This window comes from Oryzias latipes, chromosome 17 (assembly GCF_002234675.1).
Source record: "Oryzias latipes chromosome 17, ASM223467v1".
NCBI classification, from domain to species: Eukaryota; Metazoa; Chordata; class Actinopteri; order Beloniformes; family Adrianichthyidae; genus Oryzias; species Oryzias latipes.
Window position 1 is genome coordinate 19,748,370 of NC_019875.2, and position 20,664 is coordinate 19,769,033.

Consider the following 20,664-nt stretch of genomic DNA (forward strand, 5'->3'; position numbering starts at 1 on the left):
TGTTCTGTGTACTGTTAATATTCTCATTCAGGTAAGTAGCTCTGTGGCCAGGAACAAATTTCCTCTCTGAGGACAAAGTTTACCTCACCTTAGTACAATTACGTATGTGCTAACCTCAACTTTTTATCTTAGATTTCCTCATTTGTACTAAAAAAAAAAAGCTGGTTTGTCATATTTTCCAAGCAACCTATTGCATTGTAATTAAAGAGAATATCAAAGACTTTCAAAAAGCACACATACCAAAATGTTTTAAATAATTTATTGTTAGGCAAATACAAAACACCTCTCTTATTCATCAATCATAAAATTGGCAGATCCTGGTGGCTTCTTCAATCCTTCCATTATTCTTTTTTTACATGTCCTTGTGGAACTCCACAAAAACTGGTAGCGGCGCCCAAAATGCAATGATACTCAGTTCATGCCTGCAGTTGTGCATTAAAAACAAAATAAAAAGAAACATCCCAGTGCTACTTTGAAAGAACTTCATCTGAGGCTTTGTGGTTATCAGTTTACAACAGTCCTAATCCATCAAAAAGTCCAGTTCCACTAACTGCAGGTTGAATCAAGCAACAATAGCTGTGGTTATAGAAACAAACACGTGGAGTATCATTTTGTTCTGAGAAAAAGATACGCTGAGATGCTACGTTGCTTTTGCCAGAAAAACTGCTGTACACTTGACAAAATGAAATTCAAGTCACCTTTATTAAAAAAAAAAAAAAAAACCCTGCTGTCTCCCAATCTGGAAAAACAAACAAAATATACAACAAAAAGAACAACACAAATAGGGAATAAACTGGACAGCTGACAGAGGGGGAATTTAAGTTTGCATGTTTTGTTTTGTGCTTTGGCCTTTAAAAGACAAAATGCAGGAGGTTGCATTTATCTGAATTGCCTTTGACAGAAATGGTTAAAGAGTTAAAAAGTCAAAAGTAAAAAAATAATAAGATTTGGTATAAAACCAGAGAGAGGTGTTGTATTGTGGCTGACAAACTGTGACGGATTAGGAACAAAACCGCTTTCCTCTGTTTTGTGCCCCAGCTTGGTTCTTTAACGGTAAAGCTCAAACGCCGGCACATCTCCGCCTGCTGTACTGGTGCCACGGGCCGACATTTGTCTGATGTCACACGCACACAAAGCTCAGTGAAATAACAGATGGATTCCGTTTCTTTTTGCTCCTCCGTTGATCAGCAGGCGATCTCCCCATTCACGGCTGACCCCTGCCCCCCTAAAGATAGAGGTCATGATAGCCCAAGCCTGGCAGGAATTCAGACAAGTTCAAGAACCTGTCAGGGAGGAATAGATACAGACATTTAGATGTTTTAAAGACATTTTTTTCTTTATTAAGCAATTTTTTGACAAACCACTCCCCCTCCCCCCCCCCCCCCCCCCAAATAATTGCAATTGTATTTTTTTTCCTGGTAAATTCTCATTAAATGGGAGGAATTATGCACTGATACTGGAATAATAAAAAAAAACTCAAACAGATGTTTTTAAGAGCTGTAAACATTTAACGGTACTATTAAAAAGAAAACATCTTTTTTGTATATTTTTTAAAACACCAACCTTGATAGTTCCTTGACTGTTCGCAGCAATGAGAACATTTGACTCCTAAAAGCAAATCATTTTGAATAAATCAGAGGTATTTTATGTAAATGAAAGCCTTGTTTAAAATATTGACAAAAGCCTTAAAGTATTGCTTACAATGGCAGAATTGAAAAAAGTATAGTTGACCAGTGAAGTGACACTTACTCCATCAGGCAGGGCTCTCCAGCAGACGGCACTCACAAACTCATTGGTGTCATCTTCTTTCTTGTCTTTGTCCAAAACACTCTTCACCGTGTCGAACTTGAATGTTAACAGTGTTTTGGAAAGTCCTTTGTAATACAGGTACAGGGAGTTGTTCTCACTTCCTAAAATGGACATAAAAACACTTTATATTAATGGCTAGTCTTTAAACATCAGCGTCAACGTTTCAAATGAACGTATACCACAGGCAACATAGTCTCCATTTGACGCCAGTCCAACAAAGTTCTTCTCGTTGATGTGACCCTTAAAGGAGCGCAGGCAGTGAGGTTTGTTGACGTTCCAAAGCTTCAGCTGGCTGTCCGTCGAACTATGAACACAGAACATGTACTCTTTATATGTGTGTGCACAAATCCTTCTTTATCCTATTTTTTTAGTTTTGGTTATTAAGTAGTTTCTTTACAGTTTTAAAAGCATTGTTTGAGAAGTCTAAATATGCAAGAAAGCTGCTAAAAATATGAAAGCGTATTTTAATCAATTTAGCTTCTGTGAAAGAAATAAACTTAGCGGCTCTCGTTTAAAGCTTTAAAATGTGTTTTTCTCACCTCTGTTCATGTGTTATATAGGATTATATAGGAACCAGACTAAATGTTAAATATTTGTTGATCTGTTTTGCCACTAGCACAGGATGATCTCTATTAATTGTATTATTAACATAAAAGTTTTAAAATTAATAAAATTAAAGTCCTTAATAGAAAACGTTAAGCAGTAAGACGTTGTCTGTCATTGCATTTTTAAAATATACTAAAATATTTAACATTTAAAAACAAATACACGATTACTTAAAACATTAAAGATGGAAGCAAAGGTAAACAGACTTACGCAGAAACGATTTCTTCCCCATTTACAAACTTAGCGTAGGACACGGCCTTCCTGTGGCCTTTGAAAACCATGATTGGCTGCTTAGTGTTGCGGAGATCGTAGTAGTGGACACAGTGGTCTGCGGACAAAAGAGATAAATTTCACAAAATGTTCAAATTGGGCCAGAAAATGATGAAGCACAACTGTTGTTGCTTTCTGTCAATAAAAACATGATGGTATTAAACCACAAACATTACATTTTTTCCTGATCTGCAACTCTGTGGTTAGTTTTGGTACTAAAAAAAGAAAATTATTTTAGTCTTTTATTTTCCAATCTCCTAGCTGCACTCCGAACGTAAACCAAGAATGAAAACTTACAGCAAAGTACCACACAGTTTCTGCTCAGAGTTAGAATACTTACACGAATACCCCTATAATAAAATATCTATGATCATTCATAGATATTCTTCTGTCAGGACATAATAAAGTTCTTTTGGATTGTTCAGGATTAATTGTCTTTCAAACAAACAAAAAGAAAAACAGTTGAGATGTGATGCTGAATAAAATAAAAGAAATACAATATTATATAGCAATGACAGAAAACATTTTTAATGCTCCTTAACTGAGGAAAAACCTTGAATATGTTAGCGTGACACTACATTGTCCCTTTACTTTCTAAAAAGAATAAAACACTGTTTGTATCCAGTTCTGTTAAAAGGAGTTAGGCTCTCTCTCTCTTTGTTTAAAATCAATTTGTATTTTGTATCTAAATAGCCGAAATTGCAAAATCTTAAGCGAGAGCAACAGTTCTCTTTTCTTTCTAAAAGCTTGTCTGTTTTGACTTTTTTTATATATAAATTCCACCTACATTATGCAACATTTTCAGGGGTTAAAAAAAAGTGCTTTTTGTTGTGAAAAATTAGAAGTAAAAAAAAAAAACAACTTAAGAAATTACCTCTAGAATTTCTTTACAGAGCAAAAATCAAACTATGAAAAAGATCTGGTAGAAGAATGCACTAAAATTGACTTAAAAAGTCTCCAAAGACATTTTTAAAGAATTATTATAATTCCTGAATGACGAGAGTTTAGTGCCCATAGAATTCTGAAATGTAATATTTTATGGTTACCAACCAAAGAAATTCAGAAATGCAGCCGATGACAATCATACCTCCCTACCCAACTTTGACTGAAGAACATATGAAAATTATATCATTTTATTTTTAACAAAATCTTTAATTTTATAGAGTACAAGCATTTCAGAAGAGAAACTAGACCCCCAAAATACTTGTGATAAAAGTGAGTGGTTTATAATTTGAGTTGGGGTTGTTGAAGGTAATTTGAACGATTCCACTTTTACAGTTTTTTAATTAATTTAGTAATATTATATTGACGACAAAAGCTGTTAAGGATTTTGCCAAACGCTTTATTCAATAAGCACACAACATGAACCAAAATAAGAGCAGAGTTTAGTTCCTTCTTGCAGAATACAGAAACAGAATAACTAAAGTAGATGTGGGAAGATATTTCAATTAATATAACCTCTTAACAAATGCAGAAAAACACTAAACCAACTGAAAAATAAGCAGATAAAGTGAGGATTGAAGAAATTACCTGCACAGCCGAATGCCAGATGATACCTGGATGTTGGGCTAAATTTAACGCAGCATACGTTAGCTTTAGCCTCGATGCTCGCTACTGAGTTGTCCAGATTGGTTGACCACAGCTTTACTGAAAAAGAATGTTGGAAATCTCTAACACGATTGATGAGGATGACGTGTTCAGACGAGGGCCAAATCTTTACCTTTAGCATCATCAGAGCCGGAAGCTAAAAGTTTGGGGTCCATCAGATTAAAGTCGACACTCCAACACCTTTTTTCATGTTCCTGAAAAGAACAACAGTGGAGGGTGTCACTGCAGATTAGGCTAATCAGTCAGAAGATAAAAGGATATGAACAGTTTTATCACAACACTTTCAACTCTAGTCATCACACCTGGTAGACTTTGGACCGCTGGCCGGTGAATCCATCCCACAGAATGACGGTTCCCTCATAATCGCTGCTAGCCAGAAGGTTCTTATGATAACTACTCCAGCTGATGCAGCTGCAATGAAGAAACAGATCTTCAAATGTAGATTCTTGTCAACCAAAGCTGGCAGAAATTTTTTTTTTTCCTGTTCATATGTGCATATCTGAAATTCTTTTTTTTTTTTCATTCATGGAGCACAGTTTTAAGCAAAACCTAGTCTCTGTCGAGGAATGAATTCCTTTACCTGATTTTGGAATTGCAGGTCATTTCGTTCACAGGATAGTGGATGTCCACGGCATCCTGGATCACGGTGCCGTACTCAAACACCTTGATCTTCTTGGTCACACCAGCAATGGCAAAGTAGTCACAGTCACGGTCAAACTCGATACTGAAACACACGCGAAGATGGAGTCAGTGATCAGACTTCTCCCTCATTTTAGGTACGGTAATCGTTTCCTACGACAACAAAATCGGAATTTTGGCTTTAACCCTTCAACTCCAGCACGTTAGTGCCAGTGTTTCAATTCTTTCTATTACAGTAATATATAAATAATAATAATTAATCATTTTAATTTATTTATTCCACAATGGGGAAATTCTTTCTCCGCATTTGACCCATTCCCTGTGGTGGCGGTGGGCTGTGGGCTGGCCGCGCCCGGGGGGCGACAGCTGGCTGGGAGGAGCGGGGATCGATCCTCCAGCCCTTCGGTTGTTGGACGACCTGCTCTACCCCTTGAGCTAAACTGCCGTCCTATATTTTTTATATATATATATATATATATATATATATATATATATATATATATATATATATATATATATATATATATATATATATATATATATATATCTATAGATATATATATATATATATCTCTATAGATATATATATATATATCTCTATAGATATATATATATATATATATCTATAGATAGATATCGATAGATAGATAGATATCTATATATATATATATATCTATAGATAGATATCGATAGATAGATAGATATCTATATATCTATATATATCTATATATCTATATATATATATCTATATATCTATATATCTATATCTATATATCTATATATATATCTATATATATATATATATATATATATATATATATATATATATATAGATATATAGATATCTATCTATCTATCTATCGATATCTATCTATAGATATCTATCTATCTATCGATATCTATCTATCTATCTATCGATATCTATCTATCTATCTATCTATCTCTCTCTCTCTCTATATATATATATATATATATATATAGATATATATATATATAGATTTATATAGATATATATCTATATATATATAGATATATATCTATATAAATATATATATTGGAGAAGATAGCTTTGCTGTGTGTATTATTCTTTTTGTAGTAATACATAATTTGAACAGACAAAGCGTTTCATTATGGATACAGAAAGCATTGACAGTCACGTTTCATGCTCTGCTGTAAAAATGGGGGGACCATGACATTCCTAAAGCGCGGGTGGGTTAACCAAGGCTGAGCCAACGGCGGCCCCTGCTCCGTGCTTAAAGACACTGCTGCCTGAGTGGGCTTGAACCGCGGGCCCGGCAGCAGGCGCCGTGGCAGGACGGCTGGGTCAGACGGGGCTACGCTTCTAATCGAGGAGGCACGCAAACAGGGACAGGTTTAGAAACCCTCCTGCGGGCCGCGGGGGTCCTCCCCAGGAAACCAGGGCTTTGCCGGCCCCGCTGTGTGTCGGGTTTCTCAGAGAAAGAAGAAAAAAAGTAAAAAGAAGCTCAGTGTTTTTAAACACAGTGACATATGTTCAGAGGATGTTCAATTGGCCGTTCTGCATGCCAATCAAGGGGCGTATTTCACGCCGAGGATGATGATTTTCTGACAGATTTTTAAAAATACATTTATCTTTGATGGCTTACCATCACATCGCAATCGACTGTTCAATCGTGATCGATGTTACGAGCACCCCTGCTTTCACTCTTCAACTGTTTACAGAGTTAACGCAAGTTAAGTGGATTACAAGTGCAGCGGAGAAAAAGCAGCTTTGCGCCGACGTGCAACACTTCACAGTAATGAACTCCTTCAGCGATCAACAAAAATCAGCTGTTTCCCGTTGATCGCGTAAATAGTCCAAGAGTTACGGTATATCAAATAACGTGTTATTTAGGTGTCACCAGCAACATCTCTGGTGTTAAAGGGTCAATATTACAATTTTCCCCCAAATAAGATTCTATAAATCCTGAGAGTAAAGTACAAGCTTAGTATTTGGTCTTTTGTACCTGGAGACAATGCTGGAGCCATTATAGAGGTCGCTGGCATAGGACAGTGTGGCCAGTGGCCGCACAGTGTTGTAGCGTGTGAATTTGGACAAACACTCCATGAAGTCATCCAGTTGGTTTAAGGTCCTACCCTCATCTGAAGACAGGACAAAAAATGTCAGCGGAAAAAACCCAAACAGTGAGCAAAACAACAGAAACCTTGGCCGAATCAGAATTCTTCCTCTGCGGCTTCTCCCTACCCCTAAATTTAGCCCTCCAAACGGAGAGTTATGGAAAAATGGGGTTACTACATTACTACCACTCGATGACGTCATCAATAGTCGCCGGTCAGCTACGGCCAGCGCCCAGAAATTGACATGGTTTTGTTTTTTTACTTTAAAAAGGTCATGCTAAAACAAAAAGTCATTAATTACACTTAAATGTTAACGTCTAACACGGAACTACCTCAGATTGCGACAACCCTACGCCTCCAAGTGCCTCTACAATTGGAAGGGTAATGGAAGAATAGGGATTAAATCCTTATTTCAACCCTAAATCTTACTGATACTTTATGTGACATTAGAAACTACATGAAATTATCCCAAAATAATTTTGTTTTCTCTATTAAAAAATACAGTTTCCTTTGCTGCATAAATAAATGCACCTGTGATGCGTGACATTTTGCTTGAGAAGTAGCATTGCTCAAGATCATCAAAATGAGCCGTCAGTCTCTTCCTCCTCGACGCTAACGTGCTGTTGTACCACGTCTGTCGTTTTCCCTAGACAAACAATTAAAAGAATACAGCTCAGGAAATTTTTATTCTGCAATAAACAATCAACATTTTTAGGCAAAGTTCATACCTGGGTGCTTCCACCAAATCCTGGAGGCTGCGTGTAATCTGCAGGCTCAATGATGCTACTACAACTACACAGGAGAAAAAAAAACACACACAAAATGTTTTCATCACACGTCAACATCCAAAAATAGGAGGACACTTTTGTAAAGAATGATGCCAAAGGTTTTTTTCTGTATTGACTTCCTTTTGGATAGGATTTTTAGGTTTCGGTACCTTGGACCTGGAGAGGGCGTCTCGACGTTTGGCACCGTACACTCTGCTTCCATCACTGGGGAGTGAAGTCCGCTCATTTCCTGTACATGTTGAAATAAAAAATAAAAACGGTTAGACTGCTGTTTGTTTCTGTTGTTAGGAGAAACGGATTGGTTTATATTTGATATGGAGCCTAAGGACAACTTCAGTCGTATCAAAGAAAATGCCTGTGCTTGGCAAGTGTTTTCAAATTTGAAATAGTCCGAAATAAAATTGAGGTTTTTTTCTTAATATATGTCCTCCATCATTAGATAGATGCTACAAGAACATTTTAAAAGCGCCCAAATTTCATTTTTTAATCAAAATGGGTCTTTCTTCCTGGTACTGGTTTGACTCCAGGAAGCAGTGGGAATGGCAGGTTTGGAAAAAGGAACCTAGAGAACGTACCTCGACACGCTTAATGTCCTCTTCAAGGAAGTTGAGCTCTTTCTGAAGTTGGTCTAATTGCTGTTGTTTAAGACGAAAACACAAATAAAATGATTTCAGGTTAACTTTCATGAATAAACATCTAAAAAACTTTCTTCTTTTTTCTATTTTATCACCATAAATTGCTTCTGTAACAACATCTCTGTACCTCTTTTTTATTTTTCCGAGCTTCTTTAAGGAACTCCATGAGGATCTGTCGTTGGGCTGCTTGTGATTCCTAATGCAGATAAACACAACCACCAAAAATTAAAACAACAATAAAAGTACATTAACTAATCACAATTATTCTTCTTTGACATTGGAAAAGAATTGTCAACACCAAAAACATAGCAAAAATGGAACAAATTTAGCTTTGTTTTTTTTGTTTTTTATGTTTAGCAAGATTCAATGGGACATTTTAAAAGAAAAAAAAGAACTTCTGAGTTTAGATCATTAAAAAAAAGAGTGCAGCTTCAGTTTGAAGATATGCTACTCAGTGAGACATTCATTTTTTAAAGGCTTGTTTCAAAACGGAGAAGGATAACAGGGGAATTTACTGGAATTTGTTGTGCCCTGTAGGTGGGTGGCACACAGCTACAACAAAGTCCTTAATTCTTTGGATCCACAGGGGAGTGGATCCGGGGTGGTTCACAACCCGCATTGTCAAGTTACAAAAAGCATAAATATGGTGGAAACATTTACACGACATTACAGAGAACTGGAGAAATAATTTAAAGGTTATTAAACTAAATCCAATCAAACATTTAGGGAGTTGATTTTATTTCCTCGAAGAGACATTTTTAGGGAAAAAGGCACATTCAAGTACCAAAAAATAAATGTTTTTTTTAAAGTTTAAACAAAAGAAACAAATGCAATTTATTAGCAGCTTAAGATTTTGTAACTTGTTGCGGCTCTTAAGCAATGCTGATGCTGCAGATGAGAAGTCAACAAGATTAAGCTGCGGCTTCGACTTCCCCTTTTTACAAACTGACCAAATAAAAAGCGGATATGCCGGGTTTCCATTAATCGCTGATCCTTCACACGTCGTCTGTGTCTACAAACAGCCAGCGATAACAATCGTCTCAGCTTCATCTGCCGTTAGTTTCAAGACAACCCTTGGAAATGACATTTAAAATATTTCTATCTGCCGTTGTATACTTTCACTTCCTAGAAGTATTGTTAAGCTCACGGTGTACATATACTCTTACTGGAAGGAGAAAGCTCAAACTGAATCTCATTTAACAGGAATGCTTGAATAAAGAAATACATAAATAAACATTTTCAAGGGTAATATTCAAACATCACATCAGTTTTTGACTTTTTAATGCAAATTTCTTACTCCGCTACTGGACCAACGGGATCAATCTCCATCATACCTTAACCGTCTAAAAAAAGTTATTCCGAAGACAAACAATATTCAAAGATATTTTTTACTTACCTAAACTTGTACTTTTATTTTCTTTAACATATTGGGCTCAATAGTTTTAAGATGTGCAAACATACTTTTACTTTGGAATCACTTTATAGAAGATATTCATATGTAACCGCATTAATCTACTTGCATCATGTATGATGAACCCAATCCTTACGTGGCTGCTTTTCTTTGTAATTTCTTTTCTGAACTTTGCCTTTTACCAAAGTGTTACCATGAATGGAGAAGCAAAGAACCTTAAAACCACAGAAACAGAAACACTTACAGCTTCCAGCTGCTTTTTCTTCTGAACCAAAAGCTCCAACATCAGATTGACATTTGCCAGATCCAGGTTTTCCTGATCAGGACTCAAAACATCCTGGAAGACCTGCCACCGAGAACCGTTCTACCATGTGGACGACAACGCAGAAACACAGAGAAGTCACTGGCAGGTTGGAAAATACCAGAAAAACAAAAACAGAAATAAAGGCATTTATGAAATGTACTTACAGGATGGTCTAATTTTAGCCTCTTCTCCTCTGATCTTTGCTTGTGTTTAAGGATCAGCTCGTTTACTAGAGTAAAGGGTTGGGATAGGTAAGAACACAGCAAACACAGCAAAGTGTGTCAAGGATGTTCAAAGTGAACACTGTGAACTTCACCTATGAATCGGACATCATTTGATCTAATTAGATAACAACCAGGGATGTCACAATTCTCGATCAAAAACTATGTTACACCATTAAACCAAAGGAACGAGAATCGTTGCATCTCTACTGTAAACCAGTATGTTAAAGTTCAAAGTTGGGCTTAAATTTAAAGTCCCACTCCAGTGAAAATCATGCTTTTGGTGTTCATTTTCCTCATGAATGGAGGATATTCCTAACTAAAAATGAAGCATTTCCCAATATGTCTTTATTCTTTAAATCGTTGAGATTTAGGAGCAGAAAAAAACGTTCCCATTTGAAAAAGCTTGTAGTTATAATGTCAAAATCTTCAATCGATGGGCCCAAAGCTCCTTACTCTGCTCCTTTCTGATGAACGAACTGGTAAATGACTAAATCCATGTACAGATGTGTCTTTGCCTCTTCTGAGCTGGCATCTGGCTCAAAACTGTACGCTAGCTTACTGCTGTGAGCTAGCGGGAGAATTTGTAAAGAAAAGCCTGAAGGGAAGTGTTGCAGCTTACACCAGGCCAACGGTCCCGCCCACAACTAGGAGGCAGATTTCTGATGAACTACTGCAGTTCTGCAGAAACTATGTCCTAGAAAACGACAGTTTTTTGTGTGGCTAAAACGGCATAATCGTAATTAAAAGACGATTTTACACGGCATCAAAAGATGATTGAAGTGGGACTTTTGCATAATCATGGGGAGAGAGAATCATTGTATCCCTACTGTATACCAGTTTATTTATGTGATAAATTTAAGAAGAATTTTGAATGTAATGTTTTCTTAGATTAGCCTGGAGTTAGTTTGAGTTTGATAATTTTTTTTAGCAAATTAAAAAGACAGCTTTTTTTAGTATTATTAGTTTTTTGTTGTCAGTTTGTAATACACAAATTATACATTGAACCGAAACAAAACTGTGATCCAAAATTGCAGTTTGAGCCCAATCATTGGTTAAGTGAATCAACGCATTCCTAATAACCACCAATAATTGAGAGATCCATTAATCCACCCATCCTTTTTTTTAACCCACTGTATCCCTTTCGGGGTCACGGGGTGGCTGGAGCATGTCCTGGCTACTGTTGGGCCAAGTTTGCCATACAATCAGCCCAACACACATGCACACCAATGGACAATTAAGAGAGTAACCAATGTAGCCTAAAACCTATGACGCATGTTTATGGACTGTGGGAGGAAGCCGGAGAAAACCCACACGTGCACGGGGAGAACATGCAAACTCAACACAAAAAAGTTTCGAAAAACAAGTCTTCAAACAGACTTCAACAGGTGGTGAAGCGCAACACCAACTCACAATACCCACCTAAAAAGTTTGGGAACAGCTGATCCACATTATCAACAATATAGTTACACTTGGGACATCTGTTGCTGTCTTCCAAGCTCTGGCGGATACACTTGTAACTGCAAGAGGGGTAAAAAGCAAAAGAGGAATACTTGAAAACATTCCCCAACTGTGCAACAAACTTCAAGCAATAAAACTATCAAAGTAGTATTTTGGTTGCAGCTGACAAATTTAAATTTGTAGTGCTGTAAATATGTGAGGGGGAGTTGATTAATTTTTTTGTCTTCCAAAACATAAAACTAGAATGTTTAACATTTTGAAAATATTTCCTTTTTACACAGCTATCTTGATCAGCAAGTTCAACACACTGACTGACAAACTGTCCATTCATGTACAATGAACCCTTACCAGAAACTGTGTCCACACTTGGTCATGTGCGCCTCCTCTATCATTTCGAAGCAAATGGGACTGAAATTGTTTTGACAGAAAAACCATGTAAAACATTTGGACATCAACATTTCAAAATCCACCGTTTGGAGTGGGAATCTTAAAGCACAGTTTGAAATAATTCCTGGAAAAAAACTAACCAGACAAAATCGTTGCTTTTATCTTCATAAGAATTCAAGAGGCCGTTGTATAAGGGTGCCTGGTGAAGGGATTTCCTTCTGTTGCCTGAGGACGCAGAGGGTCTGTTGAGGGAAGCAAAGCCGCCCCGGGACGACGGTACAGTGGCCAGAGAGGGCACAGACGAGCCCCCCTCTCCGGCTGCGGGCAGAGTCCGGGAGGGCACAACATTTCCAGAATTGTTCCCATTGCTTGTTACGGCGTTGCTCGCATTGCCGCTGCTGCTATTGCTGGTGCTGGGTACTGAACTCGCGCCACCACCGCCGCCTTGTTGTTGCGTCCGACTGCTTGACATGATGCAACAAAAAACTCATCCAAAAACTCGCTGCACTTCAAAGCATCCAGAGCGCTGCTTATTCGCTCCTTCAGATTTGCAAGCTAGCTGGCTTGCTTATCATGCGCTAGCATCCTCGGTGGAAGGAACAGCGTCAAAAACATATAGTGTGATTAAACTTGTCCGTCGGTGGGTACCTAGCACTTATCACCGGCAACGTTTTATAAAGTCGCTTGATTATAAGGTGTGAAAAAAAAGAGGCAATAAAGAAAACTGGGATTAAAATAACTTCAAACTGCGTTGTCCAGGAGATTAGCCGGTTGGCGACTGTTAGCAGCAGAGAGTGATCCGCTGGGCTTCTTCTACCACCCAGATGCGTATTGTGCTCTGGTGTTTCGCACCTTCACTGCCCCCTAGCGGAGGGGCGGTTCATAGACATATATTACATCTGTTAAAAACCTTAAAACGCACATATTATTAATAATAATATTGTGTTAACCAAGAGTCAAAAACAATAAAAATAATAATAAATAAAAATACCAATTATCAGACTATTAATTTGTGCTTTTATTAGTGGGAATAAATGACAATTTCTAATAATATAGATGATTATTTTCATTAAAAGAATGATACATTGGTGGGAACCCATTTACTAATCAACACATTCAGTTAAAAATATAAAACTAATGAAAAGGGGGAAAAATGATAAAAAAAATCACTCCGAACTGATTTAAGCATTTTTACATTGGGCTTAAAAATGAAGTGGTACCTATTCTTATTTATTAAAGGAAACTCTTTAAATATCAGTGTACTACTACAAATTCCAGGTAAATACTGCCTATGTATTTTGCTTTGACTGTTGTTCAAAAATCTGATTTAAAGGGACCTTAATGTAATTAAATCATGTTTGTTTTCTTTGAAAGCGGGTGTTTTTTGTTTGGATTACATTTTTCATTCATCTCTTACAGATCCAGGGTATCCTTTATTGAATTACCTGCACAGAAACAAGCAGGTAGGTCACTTTAAAAAAAGGTGCTACTGGTGACAGAGCCAAGACATACAGGGTTGTGTCTGTCAACCATCCACCTGCAGCTCTGCAAATAAAACCCAAGCAGCACTAACATATTCCCACTCAAAGTTTATCCAGCCTGCTCCTTGCTTTTCCATCTTTACCTCCATGTGAACAAATAAGGGGGGGGGGGGGGGGGGTCCTCTGCTCAGGCACAGATTTTCCCATGTTTTTGTTTGTGGAAGAGGTCTACATGTATCCATAAGTGGCTCAGTTAGACCATGAAATAAGGTTTTCAGCTAGAGGAAAGTTACCAATTCGTTAAATAAATACATGAATTACACTGAAAAGAACCAGCGATAAAAAATATGTTTTCTGGGCCTCTAATAAATGCTTTTGAAAGTGCAGATCGGAGGCAAAAAACAGATCATTAAAGACGGGCTGCCCATGAAATCCGGGAGTTACTTATGAGGTGAGAGAAACCAAAAGTGTGTGCACCTTAAGTTCTTCACTCGTTGGGCAAAACACCTGCAGCATATATTGTGTTTGCATCCCCCCCAGCACAGCTCCTTCTCCCCTTTGTATCTAATACTGTTTTTTCTGAAAGGCTTGCCCTCTTTCTTTCTCCCTTTTTTTTCTTCTTTTTCTTCCCCCCACCTCGTTTGTGCTGCACATCAGCCTAGATTTTCTCCTTTTGGGTCCCCCCAATTTTTTTTGAACGAGGATTGTGCGTGTTCTGGGTGAATGTGTGTGGCTGTGTCAACGGGGTACAGCTGGATGTTACAGGGGAACAGAGAGGTAAGAGGGGAAACAGGGAGGGGGGTGATGCGTATGAAAGGAGAGGGAAAAACAGGGGGGCAGGCCGAGAGCGGGCCTCAGGGTTGTTGAGGTCAAGACGGACAAACTCAGATGAAGGATAATCTGTGGAGGTCCTTTGCAGTGGGGGGTGAGGCCCCGGAGGAGCCCGCCCATTCAGCCGCTCACACTCTTCCAGACACCACACACTCCTCTATCCTTCTCCACCTCTTTTTCACCTCGGTTTCTACACCCAAGCCCTCTCCCCCATCCTAGTTTCCCTTGTTTTGTTTTTCCACCAACATAGTTACAGCTGGATTTCAAAGTTGGCCAGCAGAGAATGCTTAGCAGGCAGACGCCACAGTCTGGCAGAGTGGAATTATGGAATTCCTGCCTTCCACCTTTTAGGAACCGTTTTTTGCCCCTTCAGGGGCCCCTACCATAACTGTCAGCGGCCTCCTCCTCCAGCCTGGGCCTTGTTTGCAAATTGAGGCTGACAAAAAAAAAAGAGAGCAAAAGATGAGGACAACTTTCTTATGCTGTGGAACATCTTCTCTCCTAATCCTCCTGTTTTTGTCGTCTTAAATGCGCTTTATTCCAATAATGATCAATTAGAAGATGAAGTGTCATTGATAAGCGAACACAAAGCCTTGTTTATGAGTTAAATGCAAAATGGAATGAAGCTAAACAACACTGTAGATGCCAAATAATGTCATTTTTTTGGATTATGAAGGTCAGAACTAACTTCGTCTGTATGGAAACATCACAAATACATCAATGTCTTTCCAATTCGACTTTTTGCCAAGTGCATTTTTTTTTCTATTTGCTAAACATTTGCCAATAAAATGCAGAGATAAGGAAGGAAAAAACCAGGCAGGGTCTTCAGACGGCTCTGCAGTCCTACAAAGGTGAAACAGAACAATGTGTAAGGTTCTAGGGAGGCATTGCTCTGCATTCACTTCCTGGCATGGGGAAAATTTCAGAAATGCCAGCTATATGACAATGGTAAAATCCTAACAAAACTTTAACACAGACCAAAAAGAGTCATTTTTCTTTCCTTCTCTTGACAGATGTGACAGATAGATAGTTATTTATTGCCGTAGCCACTTGTACAGAGAAATAAAAAGTGCTTTTTTGGTTTGTGCAACACTCATACACCAAAACAACAATTTGCTATGATAAAATTTACGATTAAAATAATAAAACATGCATAAAAATATCTTCAAGTGCACGAGTCAATAAAAACAGGATGCACAAAAAAACGAAAAAATACCACAATGATATATAAATATAAAAGAAAACACCACATGATGGTAACATTTCTGACAGTGATCATTAATTCTGTAAAGTCCAAAACATCAAAGAATAGTCAGATAATTTTGGGAATTACAATGGTAAAATCCACCAAACAAAAAAATCACTTTTTGTGTGAGATATAGAACAACAATGTTAGTTTAGAATGGAAAATAATTCAAATGAGAGTTCAGGGGGGAAAAAGGCCCTTTTTAAGCCACTGTCTCGAAGTTTAACCCACATGGTGACTGTATTATAAAGAATAAATTATCAGTAAATGTTGTATTATTTCAATACAACCAGTAGCCATTTTTAAAAATGAATACCAACAGATGAGGTTTTTTTCGCTATACAGTTTTAAAAATTAGCACCAAAAAGTTCCAAAAGTTTTTTTGAGATTTCATGGAGGCAACCATCTTAAAATGAGCTTGAAGGGCCCTTCTACTGCCCCTAGTGGATTGATGTTGAACTACAGGGCAGAAAGTGTTGACCTCCTAGTTATATCCCTCGTGCTATCTTAGATGACACCACCCTAACATAGACGTGTTCTCCCTACCATGACAAAGGTGGATAAAGGTGGAAAGATTTCATGTAATCCATGAAAACCAGTGAGGTTCACAAATCATTGAAGAAAACGGTTCAGCGCACTGTCTAGTGGGTCTAGATGACCCAACTCCCAACGTTAAAGTGCCTAGAATAGCACAAGGGTTAAACAATGGAATTTTTAAGGACCATTTTGATCATGCTAATGAGGTAGGGGACTCAGAAATGTGTGTATTAAACATGACATGGATGGTTATGTAGGGTTAATTATGCTAAGAGTTGCAATGTGCAGAATTGAATCCATTGAGACAACCTCACTGAACCTTTTAGATTACATTAAGTGTGAATCAATAAAACAGAACCCAAAAATGAATTTGGGGCATGCTCTCTTTCACTTTCCTGTTACCTGCTGCTTCCTCTCCCTGCCTGGCTCTTCTCTCAGCCTTGGCTTGGCTCAAGGAGGATCTCCGCACTAGACAGGTAACATATTTTGAGAGGTCCACTTTCATGTGCAAGGCAGATGTTGCGCCTGTCTGTGCCTCACCAGCATTTAGACCCAGAGATGAAGCGAGGCAGACAGATAGATTAAGTAAATAGCAGGCAAGAGGTAAAATATGAAAGGTAAACAGCAGGAGATGGGGTTATTCAAACTTTCTCTATATTACTTTGGAGCTGCACATGCATCCATACGCGTGTGAATGGGAGGAAGCCAGACGGAGGACTTGCGAAGGGGAGATCAAACACATTTCTCTTGCTGTCCTAGGTGCAAACCCTCCTCTTCCGACCTCCATCCCAGAGACCCCCCCCCCCCCCCCCCCAAGACATTCAGATTAGAATCAAAGCCTTTTATCCTAATTTGCACTCAAGAACACTACAGAGGATGTTTCTTTTTTTCCTTCTTCTTAATGGAAGCTTCACTAGTGTGAATTTTTAAGCACAAATAAAGAAAAGCAGCTCCACCTTTACCAAAGGACCCCAAAAAACCAACACTAGAATGGAAATACAATTTAAAAAAATTGATTTTTATGCTCATGTGTCTGGAAATTATTTCTATTTATTCATTTGAGTGTGATCGACAGATACCACTTTGTTTGAAAAGAACCTATTAGAAGTAAAATCTGGATATAAAAAGCATGAAGAATAGCAATCTGAGACCCCCCTCCCAAAAAAAACGGAAAAAAAAACAATACCGGGATGAGACTACATTTAAAAATGTAGATTTCTATGCTCACGTGGAGTCAGTTTGTTAGGAAATGATTTTTATTTATTCATTTGAGTGTGATCGACAGATACCACTTTGTTTGAAAAGAACCTATTAGAAGTAAAATCTGGATGTAAACTAGGAAAAGCATGAAGAACAGCAATCTGAGACCCCCCTCCCAAAAAAAACGGAAAAAAAAACAATACCGGGATGAGAATACATTTAAAAATGTAGATTTCTATGCTCACGTGGAGTCAGTTTGTTAGGAAATGATTTTTATTTATTCATTTACATATGATTGACTGTTGGCACTTTGTTTGAAAAGAAAATAATGCACCTAAAATCTTTTTATAAAAGCAAACAAAAAGCAAAATCTATCAAACAGACATTTATTAAAAAGAATGTATGGATGTAAACTGTGAAAAGCAAAAAGAAGACCAACCTTAGAACCCCCCCCCCCCAAAGAATGCTGGGATGGAAACGCATTTTAAAATGTAGATATCTATGCTCACATGTGGTCAGTTTGTCTGTAAATTGTTTTTAATTATTCATTTATTTAAGGTTCCCCATTGCCACTTTTTTTTTTATTAAAAGGTATCTAAAAGCTTCACATAGGGGCAAACGTAAATCAAAATTTGTAAAATAGACCCTATTTATTAGAAAGAATGATGTGAAGTATAAAAGGCAAAGAGAGGAGCAATCAAAGACCAAAACGTCTTCTGCACAAAATGTCCATTTGACGGAGCTTAAGAAGCTCTATGATGTTGTTTCCATGCAGTCTTCTGACAGGACACTGTTCTGCCTCTTTGACTTCAGTCAGTCAGGTAAGCTGGATGTTTCTTCCCCCTGGTGCTGACAGAGGGATGGGTGGATGGATGAGGTCAGGAGCGGCTGGAGAGCTGCGTAAATAAACTTTACAACCTTTTTCCTGTCTTCCTCACTGAATCACAGCGATGCACAGACGCTTGCAGGACTTGGGCAGTGAGGGGAGAGGAGAGAAGAGGATTTCCCTCAAACTCAAAAAGTGTGAAGCAAGGACAGGCAACCCCCCCCCCCCCCCCGTCCTCCTTTACACCCCCACCCCTTACCTCCACCACCACCACCACCACACTTCCTTTACTGGTGATGTCAGGGCGGGCAGGGGCTCCCTGATAAAAACCTTTGGACTTAGGGGGAAGGAGAGAAAAGGGAGGGAAGGAGAGATGGAGGACTGAATGGAGGAGGATTTTACTACTGCATGGGCCGGTGCAGAGCAGCAGCAGCAGCAAAGAGGAGACGCTCTCTGAACGCACACAGACGCAAAAAAGAGGAGCAGACCAGCAGATGTGACTTCATGGACTGAAAGCATTCCCCTTCTTTCAGAGATTTACCTTCTGTTCTTCAAGTTGGGCATCTGTTTTAGGGCTGGCACTTTGCACTACCTCTGGAGCTTGTTGATCTGAATCACCTTGCAGCCCTGTTGTGGAATAGGACGTTCTAAATGATGCCACAATGGTCAGGTAAAAACTTGTGCAAAGTTCCTTTAGAGTAAAATCAAATCAAATTGTCAAAATAATTGAAAAACTTCTTCCATAACTATCTAAAGCAGACCTCTATTTTATTTTGAAAGTTGAAAATCAATCAAAAACTTTGATTTTTACACTTGGAGTGAGTTCAAAGGACCACACAAGAAGTAAGATAATTTTTCCAAAGGAAATCCAAGTTAGACACTTTGGATTTTTTTTTTGTGCAAGAAGAAAAAGGAGGCAAAATACTATTGCTTCTTTTAAATCAGATGCAGATAATCCGAGATGTGCCAAAAAAGGACATGGGATTAAATTGATAATTTAAATGTTTTTCCCCTTACATTTCAAATATTTCCAGTCATACGTTTATTAGATAGGCGACAGGGTACTAAACCAACAGTTATTAAGTGTAAAAAGGCAAATTTTATTGTGTGAGGGGCTTTTATTTTATCAAATTATTTTGACCATATTCATTGCACTGAATTATATCTGATAGTTGTTTTAAAAAAAATCACAATTTTTAGTTTTTTGTCAAGTAAATGTGCACACACTCGTAGTTTTGATGTGAACACTTGCTGCTGATCTTTGAGTTTTAAATGTTTTAATCTGAGAACGATGTTGTTCATCAGACTACTGGCAGTATTCCTCATCCTCATCACAAACACGTGGCTGCTATTCCCGGTTCGCTCCAATGCCCTCTACCGATACAAGCGCTCTTTGGCCCGGCGGGCGGACTCTGAGCTCTCCCGGATAGCAGGTGAACCCTGCACCGTCTCCGGCGTCTCGCTGTCCCGACGCCAGCCAAGCTTGTCGGCTCAACACCGCCCTTCAGCGGCCAGCCCGAGAACTGCAACGAGTCGGAGAGCGCCGTACACTGTCGCGAGCGATCCGGCGGGTTGCGCCGGTGGTTGTCGGTTTGACGCGCCGGAGGAGAAGGGGAACCGGGGCAACGCCGGAAACGGGGTGGTCAAGGAGGGGGGCGAATATCTTTTCCCCGAGAAAGGCTCCAGAAACCACGCGAGACCCTCAAACCACATTTTTGAAAAGTACGCCGGGAGGCGCGAGCCCGAAGCAGCAGGACACGGGGCTCCTGGGGGACACGCGCGCTCCAGGTTTGCCCGCAGCCTCGCGGGGAGGCTCCGCTCCGACGAACAGGGCAACTCCAGCTCGAGGAAAGTTTTCCTCGAGCGCTCAGCGGACGCCGGTGGGGTCCTCCGCGGAGCCCAGCGGGGAGATGAAGACAAGCAGTCTTCGAATGACACCCAGCAGGAGGAGGAGGCGGCGGAGGACTACTCCGGGGAGGTGGAGCAGGCGGAAGGAGACAGCTGGGAAAACCCCGTGCCCAGGGTCCCCCCATCATGGATGACAGCTCTGTACTTCAACAGGCGGCAAGAGCATCTCCAGGTGAAGCTGCGCCCGGGAGCAGACCTCCCAAAAGCCCAGTTCAGCCTGGAGCTGTGGGTGAAGCCGGAGGGCGGCCAGAGTAACCCAGCAGTCATAGCAGGTGGGTGTAGTCTGCCTATTACCACAGTATAAACACAGCTGGAGAACACCTCTTCAGTCACAGAAGCATCTCTGCTAAACTGAAGGGCCTTTACGTCATCACCAGCCTCAGTCAGTTGTTTGTATGT

The 20,664-nt window shown here is 39.1% G+C and overlaps 2 protein-coding genes across 4 annotated transcripts in view; one reads left to right on the plus strand and one right to left on the minus strand.

Annotated features, from left to right (window-relative positions):
- Positions 1-243: 243 nt before the first annotated feature.
- Positions 244-13,062, minus strand: cop1 (COP1, E3 ubiquitin ligase). The gene is made up of 20 exons (XM_011486586.3): positions 12,377-13,062; positions 12,198-12,257; positions 11,811-11,908; positions 10,332-10,396; positions 10,108-10,227; positions 8,580-8,648; positions 8,393-8,452; positions 7,967-8,046; positions 7,758-7,821; positions 7,561-7,675; positions 6,918-7,053; positions 4,874-5,017; positions 4,596-4,704; positions 4,406-4,487; positions 4,216-4,332; positions 2,626-2,743; positions 1,989-2,113; positions 1,750-1,910; positions 1,564-1,608; positions 244-1,283 (listed from the first exon to the last, which is right to left on the minus strand). The coding sequence occupies exons 1-20, from the start codon at positions 12,706-12,708 to the stop codon at positions 1,266-1,268; spliced, it is 2,118 nt and encodes a 705-aa protein (XP_011484888.1). The 5' UTR covers positions 12,709-13,062; the 3' UTR covers positions 244-1,265.
- A 5,651-nt stretch (positions 13,063-18,713) lies between these two features.
- The window catches only part of pappa2 (pappalysin 2), a 60,836-nt gene continuing 58,885 nt past the window's right edge, over positions 18,714-20,664 (plus strand). The window contains exons 1-2 of one of the 3 annotated variants that reach the window (XM_023965190.1): positions 18,714-19,027; positions 19,663-20,537. In XM_023965190.1, coding sequence (XP_023820958.1) covers positions 19,020-19,027; positions 19,663-20,537 — 883 coding nt within the window. In that variant the 5' untranslated portion in view covers positions 18,714-19,019. Of the gene's footprint in view, positions 20,538-20,664 lie in introns of all 3 variants that reach the window. The other 2 variants (XM_023965191.1, XM_023965189.1) reach the window with 2 other exon arrangements.

What these genes read in the sequence shown, in the direction of transcription:
- cop1 (XM_011486586.3), bottom strand. Translation starts at nt 12,708, where the DNA reads ATGTCAAGCAGTCGGACGCAACAACAAGGCGGCGGTGGTGGCGCGAGT. An exon ending in AAAAGCAACGATTTTGTCTG is followed by an intron (nt 12,258 to 12,376) that starts GTTAGTTTTTTT and finishes AAACAATTTCAG; the next exon opens with TCCCATTTGCTTCGAAATGA. An exon ending in TGGAGACTATGTTGCCTGTG is followed by an intron (nt 1,911 to 1,988) that starts GTATACGTTCAT and finishes TGTCCATTTTAG; the next exon opens with GAAGTGAGAACAACTCCCTG.